Raw genomic sequence first — 9,264 nt, forward strand, 5'->3', positions numbered from 1 at the left:
AAGAGCAAAGAATGCCTTAACATCTACCCGGTGTGAAAGATAATTACGGTGTAATTAAGATCCCTATAGACGGAGTCTCTTAGACCAGTAGCCATCACTAAAGCTGCCAAAGCTAACACTAAGGACTTACCAGCTATAGTAGCTGAACGCTCTGCTGACTGAGTCTATCAAAAGCTTGGGCAAATCCATTAGCTGGATTAATCATATGTTATAGGTTTGTGGAAAGGGCAAACACATTTTTGCTATTAATTATCAAGCAATTGGATGAGAGTGTAACAACCTTTAGAAGGACAATCATAATCACAGAACCATAAAAGGTCTGAAAATCTACTGATCTCTGTTTTTAATCTAAACTAACTGTATTCTGAGTTCGAAAGGTTGCTTTAAAACAATCGAGATGTTCATAATGAAAAACACACTTTCATGTACAAATTGAAATGACTTTTCTTACTAAAAAAAGCAACGGTTTAGATCCTCATTTAAAAAAAGAAAGATCTGTCATTTACTCGCCCTCAAGTTGTTCCAAACCTGCACGAGTTTCTTTCTTCGACTGAACATTAAAGAAGATATTTTGGAGAGTGAGGTATAATAAAACAGATTTAATTTTATTCACAAATAAACAAATTATATAGTATAAATACAAATCTTTGCAGTTTCAAGAAATATAGTAATTTCTGGGTTATTATAACTGGAAGCTAGGTTGTTGCTAAGGTGTTGCAAAGTGGTTTATTTTTTTAAAAAGTCAGTGGGCACCAACAACTATTTGGGTATTCATTTCACACAGCTCAAAATCTCCTTTTTATGAGAATGTTTTTAGTAAATGATGACAGAATTTCTTTGTTTTTTTGGGTGAACTTTTTCTTTAGTAAAGTACACTGCAGAACAATCTGGCATAAACCTAAAAATTGACCACAAAATACAGCCCAAGCGGTCAAAATATAAATCATTGGTTTACTGTAATAAAATAATGTAAGGCAAGAACACTGATTTCATCTACTTACACAATGCAAATTTGGGTTAATTTTGGGTTTTACCCAGGTAATATTCTGTATGTCACATTTAACAATTCAAATTCAATTTGATCTTGTCTAATTATATAATATTAAAATGATTAAAACAAATGATCTAGTGCTTTGTGTACATATTTGACACCTTGAACTATGGTGTTTAGGTGGGAAACAAGTGTTTTGAGTCCTTCCCTTCTCCACAAATAAATAAATTCACAATAGCGAAAAAAAAAAAAAAAAACAATCCGAGAAAACACAGTATTTAGCCATTTTTAAGCGTATTTCTTGTGGTTTGTTGTTTTCCAAAAACACAAAAATGTCAACAGAATATCAACATGATGCTTGCTGAGACTGAATGTGTGTTTATCCCCTTAGAGGAGATCTAATCTTATAATTTGCTTTCTTAAATCTCTAAATCAAAATATATATATATATTTTTTTCTTGTTTCATTTTCCACTCTCCACATTTTTTTGGATGTTAACAGGCAGAACCCTTGGAGGAAAGTGTGTATGTGTCTATCTGTCTGTCTGTGTGTGTGTGCGTGTGTGTGTGTGTGTGTGTGTGTGTGTGTGTGTGTGTGTGTGTGTGTGTGTGTGTGTGCGTGTGTCTGTGTGCGTGTGTGTGTGCGCGCATGTCCATCCACCTCAGCAGCACTATCTGTAATACATCAGAGAGAGGGAAATTACCACTTCTCTGAGCATTTTGAATGGACTTGCAACAAGTCGAGGGGTGCGATAACTCTCACGTACTTCTATATCTCAAAAGTATTAAGGTCAGAAAAGAGAGTGAGTGAGAAGAAAAAAAGAAGGACAAAGTGACTGTGTGAGAGCGAGCGAGAAAAATATCCACTCCGAGGCTTCAGAAGCTGTCAGGCTATTAAGGGCACAAATCAATCATTATATTAAGATAATACAACCTCTCTCTTAAAATAACGTATAATTAGCAAAATCATTTGCGAGAGGCTACATGAACTGACATCCAATTACTGCCATCAGATTGTTATCTCTGGATATTTCAGGGCTTATAAAACATAGCTATTAACTCATAGCCGCAATTTGTTTTAATATGTCTGCACGGAACTGAATATACATGTAATTAAATTCTATATAAGTATCATGCAGATAAAAGATACATTGGAGACCACCTTCCAGCTAAGCAACTCGCTCATGTGCTACAGTCTCATCAAAGATGCCTTTGAACCAGCAGAACCAAACAGCCTTTCATTACAAACATCCTAAGCCTTTTTAACGTGGTTCACAGTGTCATTGGTGTGGGTGATTGGACAGTCGGCTTGGAATCGATATGAGGATGCGGCAGGTCAAGGCCCTTCATCAACCACACAGGAGATTCAAAGCGCAGCATGTAGCAATTGGAAGCATATGATAAAAGACTCATAGAGAGCTTGTGGCTAAAGAATCTCTGACCCGATCCCTGGCCTCAAGTTGTGTGCCGCTGCACCTCAATAAAAATGTAAATACCTCGCCTGCTTTGGGCGACTACTCAGTCAGCCGCTAAAGATGAAAAAGTCTCAAACGGGGAGCGGGTTACACAATTGCTCATTTCCTCGTCTTTTAAAACACTAATTAAAAGAACATTTGCAATAATGCCGTGGATTACAGAATGCAGAACACATGAGAAAAAGGAGGATGACTGCAATCGATCAAAAGACACGCAGCCTTTAACGCTATAGGCTCTCTGATTTTTAGAAAATGATAGCGCAAGTGCTTTTTTTAAGCGTTGTTATGCTATTGCTAAGATGTCCTCGGTGGTTGCTAGGTGGTCACTTATTGGTCAAAGCAAAAAAAGAAGAAAAAAAAAAAAGAGCTGAGCTACCTGCAGGTCTCTATGATATTACTTCTTTCAATGCAAATCAAAATGATTTTATGACCAGCAGGTGAAAATAATTTAATAGTTTATAAATGTGATCGCACATAATTAGCACTTCAACTACCTACACAACTGTAGTGTCTTTCAGTGGCGCAGAATGAGTTCTGCATTGATTTTTTTTTAACCTAGCACAAGTACATCAATATGAGTATTTTGTAAAAACATATTTTCTTTTTTAACAAGATATTTAAAAGAAAATAAAATGGATGCACAATAAACTACCGTTTAAGAGTTCGGGGTCAGATCTTTTTATATTTCTGAAGTTCTCATTCTCACAGAGGCTATATTACTGTGAAGTATCATTTAATACGAAAAGAAACTGTTTTTACTGTCAGTTTTGACTAATTTAACACTCCCTTGCTGAATAGAAGTATTAATTTCTGAATTAGAAGTAGAAATATTTTCTGAAAAATATATAATAAAATCAATTAATTAGGAATGTTTTTGATTATTAAAATTCAATGAAACCATTATAATGAAATTGGTTTAAAAAATTAATTTGAGAAAAAAAACAAAAATGGTATTTCTTAGGGTCTTAAAATGTCATTTTCGCTAAGTTTTTAATAAATTGCTTTTAAATTCATTAAAAATGTTTCATGAACCCAAATAATCAGACACGCTTGATGTTAAAACCTTTAGTTTAGAGTCTAAAATGCGTTTAGTAGAGTCTAGAAAAAGTTTAATCGAAAAAAATGGAATAAAACAGAAAAAAATGCATAAATAACAGAATTTGGGAAAAAGATAATTAAAAAAAGATTTAACAGGGCCCTACTTAATGAGCCCAAACTTTGTAAAATGAAACTGTAATAAATACTGTAATATTTAGCAGACATAAGAAAATGAGTATGCACTTATCTGTAGAAATGTATACAGGCCATTTCTGAGTTGAATAGATCATGATTTTAATGCGAGGTGAGATGGTCATGATTAAATAGGAATAAATGACAAAAATGACTATGCAAAATAAGGCCTGAGATGGGAGGAGGAGAGACGTCCCTCCTAAATCTTCTCCCTGCTGACAATATACTGCTGATGAAGCAGAAACAAGCACACACGCATCTCAGAATCCTAGAATAACAGGATGCAGAATCATTCCATATCCTCCTCTTGAGGCGTCTCGTCAAATCATCACAGCTTTATACTAAAAAGTTGGGAGAAAGCGTTTTATTAGCCTAACAAGCCATATCCGAGTCTAAAATGTGTGTTACGACGGGAGTGATCTTCCAGAGAGCTAAAACTTTAAACCACTCTATTAAAGCACTTGCCCACAGTCAAACTCCAATGCCGTTTAAAAAAAAAAAAAAAAGACTGTAAAATGCACGCTAAAGCGAGCCAGCGACATATGTAAAAGTCACACCCATCTGTGGATATGAAATATGGATCTGGATCACTGCTTCCCATTATTTTTAATGCTTCCTGCGTATTGATTTTTTACTCTCTGCTTTCAATTAAACGCTTTACGGGCTCTTTGTATGCAGGTCAGGATTTTGGTGATGGGTGGATAAGAATGGCAGAGGAGTAGAGGGCTTCTTTTCTGATTTTATTGCGCCGACTGCCTTTCAATCACACAGGAAAGGACTCCTCATTAGGGGAGAGCGAGAGTGAGGCAACAGAGACTGAAGGGCAAGGTAGAGCATTAAAAATCCAGTGTCTTTTGACAAGAGGCCCTTGATGGATACTGGTGTCAAGCAGAAGCTTCCTGTGGTGTCGGCCAGAGGAGATGATAGACGCTCCCCACGGGGTTGGGAGATCTTTGACCTTCTTTTGCGAGCACGAAAGAACACACAAATGAAAAGTTTAAACTATGCATTTGATATAAGTTTAAAGAAATCTACAAACACGCAGGAGCAGGTAGTAGCTCGAGGGTGCGCATTAAATTTTACACAAAACCGGCTCGGATGTGAACCAGGGGGAGCTTGTGATTGACTGCGGACATGTCTAGTGATACTGTGAAATATTATTATCTTTTATAACGAATGTCATTTATCCCTGTGATACAAAACTGAATTTTCAGGATCGTTACTTCAGATGAGCCTTCAGAATAATTTCAATATGTTGATTTGATGCCTAAAATGATCGGAAGCCTATTATTAATACGTAAAAAAAATGATATACCATGATCCTTTTTTTTAATTTCCTGATGAATAGAACATTTTTTGAAAAAAAAAAAGAAATATTAATGTTTTGTAAAATGAAACATTTCTTTACAGCCCCTTTTGATTAACTGAATGCATGCTTTATCTTACATAAACCACATTTGTGTAGTGAATAAATGACATTTTAATATATACTAAAAAAAAAAAAATTTTTATCAAATCAATTCAGCCTTGGTAAACATAAAAGACTTCTTTCCAAAACATTAGAAAACCATAATTATTCTACATTTTTGACCAGCGGTGTGTGTTTTGATCTGCTCTATATATTTGGTCTCCACGATGTAAGCGAAATCAGAGCCACGCAAACAATATATAATTCAAATGGAATTACGAAACAAAAAGAATTATATAATCGGAAGTCCCAGCCCTTCCTGAACCAAATAATGAAGTGCCCTTTCATTTCTGAGAAGCTCAGGGGAAGACAATGGGAAACAGTCTTGGGTCAGAAAGTTTTATCATTGAACGCCGATGCCCAGTGGCCAGCCTGGCTTCAATAAGAATAAAACATCTGTTCTGATTTTGATGTCAAATGTAACCTCTCCCCACAAACCATTACGCAAGCTGATGTAACAGGCCGTTGCCATTAGAAGTTATCTAAACTTGCAGTTTAACCATTGCCCTACATACAGACCATCTCAGCTCACTGTCCACCGTATGACACCAGCTAATAGAAATACAGGGACGGGATCTGTGACAGTGTACCAAAGCACAGTTAAATAAAACCTAATGAGGGCTGGGACAGGAAAGGGAAATAGTGACTTGTGATGTCCGCCATGTTCCGTTCATCTGCTCAGGCTATTATCTATGAGTAATAAAGGCCCGACACATTTCCAAGCTTATATTTCTATTAATTTCAGTGCCGCCTCGGCAGTGGGCGAAAAGGTCTGGTTTGTTCAATTTGTTATCATGTTCCACATTTCCAGCCAGACTTATTGCTTGGATATTTTTTTTTCTTCTACCATGCTCATTAAGCTCACATGATGTCAAGAGTGTCCATGAGCCACGGTCTAAAAGGGAAATTTGGCATATGTGAAGCTTAAAGAGAACTGCTACGTCTTGGCTGTAATTGCAGTCGTGATTCATAACGATTCCGTACAATGGTAATGTGATGTTAATGATAATGCACACAATTAAAATCACATTCTCAAATCACAGGACCAGACGTGGTGAGGAATAAGAATATGAGCGCATGTTAATGGGCACACAATGTGATACTGGTCAAGCACTAATAAGAACATTCAATAGTCCCCTTTAATGTGGTGGGTATTGCCCTAGTTTGGAAAACCTTACGGTGATTAAACAAGATTTTGACTAAACATGACAGTTACGTTTGATCAAAGGGTCCATAAGATGGTTTAGCTGGTCTTCCCATCTGGTCAAGATGCTCTTTTGGCTGGTATTTTTCAGATGGTCAAACTGGCAGCTAAATATCAGCTTGGCCAGGTTGGGAGACCAGCTTAAACCATGTAAGACTAGCAACGTATGGCGGTTTAAGCTGCTTTTTTCATTACTATAAAAAATAGAAAACCACTGGAAATAGAGAACTTAAGGGCAGCATAATAAACCGAATTCAATTTCAGACAGCAATTAAACTGAAGTAAAATCTAATTGGTACCACTTCTCGAATCGACAGGTTCCTTTTGGAACAATGCGGGAGCATCTAAGGAGAATTAGGCGTTTTTATACCATTATAATTCATATTAATTTCATATGCAAAGATGATAAGAGAAGCATTTCTGAAATTGAAATTTTCAGCCTGATAAATGAACGCCATAAATTAAAAAAAGTGTAATAAAATGCAATAAAAAAAATCTAAATAATAAGTTAATTTTATTTATAAAACACATTTGCACTGTACAAATCCTTTATAAATATAAAAATAAAATAATAAATTGTTGCATAAAAATAAAAACATTTAAAATTATATATATATATATATATATATATATATATATATATATATATATATATATATATATATATATATATATATATAACAATTAATTAAATAAAAATAAATCTACAAGATATCAAATCTACAAGTTTCTGGATACCCTCCACATAGCCTAGATGACATCACCTTGGGAACAATCAAGTCCGTGAGACCATCCGAGCTCTTTAGCCTTACTTCTGTCACAGAGCAGAGGACTGCGAAACTGACCTTCATGAATCACACGCGCCTTTTTAAACACCGAACTACAGCTCATACAGTTAACATCTTTTCGCTTCGCAAGGCGCATATTTGCCTTTAACGCACACGATCACTCTTAACGTCTTACGATCTGTGATGCTGATCGACGCGAACGCACCTGCTCATTCAACACAGCAACTTTTTGCAGAGAAATATCCCACAATCACCATTCGCATCCTAAAATATTAAGCACAAAGGCCCGTCTTACCGGGATGACAGATGATGGGTTGGATGAGAAGGACCGATAAAGTCAAACACAACATCCCCACACGACACGATCCTCGCAGTCTCCACATGTCCAAATGCGCAATTAGAGCAACGCGGAATGGCGGATCAAATTGAGCGTCAATGAAGGAAACGCGCTAACTTGACTGACCAAAATAATTGCAAGTGGATCGAGGCGATTTTAATGACCGGCGACGAATCTTGTGCCTGTTTCGTGGGACATTTCGGACAGCCCACAATCCGCGCACACTTCTGCTCTCTGTGGCGTCCTTTACATTCTCTTTACATTCTCAAGTTAATCCCAACCGGACGCACTTTGAGACGCTCGCGCTCGTTCGGTTCCTCTTCTGTACGGCGGCTCTCGCGCATCTACAAAGTCAGTCGCTTCGACCACATTCGGCGCGGTCCGCTTCTCTATCCAGGAAGTTGTGCATATGAGCGTTTCGTGTTTTGCCAGAGGAATTAGTTGGGAAATCAAAGCCCTGCCCTCTGGATCCTAGCGCCGAAGGCTGTGGTTATGCACGCCTGCCGAGAAAAGACGAGGATTGGCTACTGGACAACTGAGGGACAAGACCGTTCTCATAGCGTGCCTTTCTAAAACAGTTAGTTCCGCTCCTGAAATCTGATTGGTCAAAGCGGCGTTCCAAACATGCATATTAAGTAGAGTCGATGACGTGGAGTGGCTTTTTGGTCCGGATTAGTAGTTCATTTACAAAAAAATACACCTTTTCTAGAGGTATGTTTTATTTTTTTGCTAGGTTTATGTAGCTATATATACATACAGACTGTAAAAAAAATATTATAAAGTTTTGTATACACATATATATATATATATATATTTTTTTATAAGAATTATTATTTTTGTGTAATGGAATAACCCTTAAAACGTTTTAATAATCATCTTGAAAAAATAATAGTTAATTTATTTTTATAAATTTATGTAATAAATTAACTAATCAGTATTAATGAAACATTATTACGATGTTTTAGTATTTGGTTTTGTTTTGTATAGTTTTGTTTATAGAAAAATAAATAAATAAAGGAACCTGAACATAATTTATATTATTAATTATAAACATAATATATTTATATTTTATTTTGGGCATCATTTGTTTATACAAATATACAGTATTCCATACTCAATTACATTTTTGTGATTAAATATGTTAAAAATGTTACCAAAATGTAAGAAAGCTTTATAAATGCAGATTTATACAAAATATATATATATATACTTGTAAGAGTTTTATAAAGATTTCACATACTGACTAGAAATGTCTGGAGCTGGAGCCGTAATTATTAAGTGTTTACAGCATAAAGTCTTTGTCACTCCATTTATATGTTGCTTAAGACCAACTTTTAGTCTTTGTGATGTTAGTAACCACAGCCTGCATCCCATTTCAGTGCAACAACACTCCTGCTGGTGTGATATTGTTTAATTATACACTACCATACTATTGGGACAACTTTTTATTCGTATACTGCAAACAACAGACAAAATCTACAACATTGATATATCTCATAAAGCTGTGCGTGTTTCTAATTTCGTAAACCAAGTGATTTCGGTATATCCTTTTATATCATGCCACCATCAGCAGAACTTAATAGGCATTACATTGTCATTCAGCCCTACACTTTTCACTGGAAGATGGGAGAGTCGAAATTACCCTGCAATGTTGACAGAGGGTTTACACGGCATATTCTGTGCTTCTCAGATTTCAGCGTTGCTCAAATTTCCCACTTGCCAACAGTTCAGTTAAAACAACCTATAGCTATATTCAGTTATCCTGTCAGAAA

General features: G+C 36.0%; 1 protein-coding gene across 1 annotated transcript in view; it reads right to left on the minus strand.

Annotated features, from left to right (window-relative positions):
• Window positions 1-8,022, minus strand: part of ca16b (carbonic anhydrase XVI b) — a 70,628-nt gene extending 62,606 nt beyond the window's left edge. The window contains 1 exon segment of the mRNA XM_043242246.1: window positions 7,451-8,022. Within this exon segment, the coding sequence (XP_043098181.1) occupies window positions 7,451-7,538 (88 nt within the window). The 5' untranslated portion in view covers window positions 7,539-8,022.
• Window positions 8,023-9,264: the final 1,242 nt, after the last annotated feature.

Source organism: Puntigrus tetrazona, chromosome 6 (genome assembly GCF_018831695.1).
Source record: "Puntigrus tetrazona isolate hp1 chromosome 6, ASM1883169v1, whole genome shotgun sequence".
Lineage (NCBI taxonomy): Eukaryota > Metazoa > Chordata > Actinopteri > Cypriniformes > Cyprinidae > Puntigrus > Puntigrus tetrazona.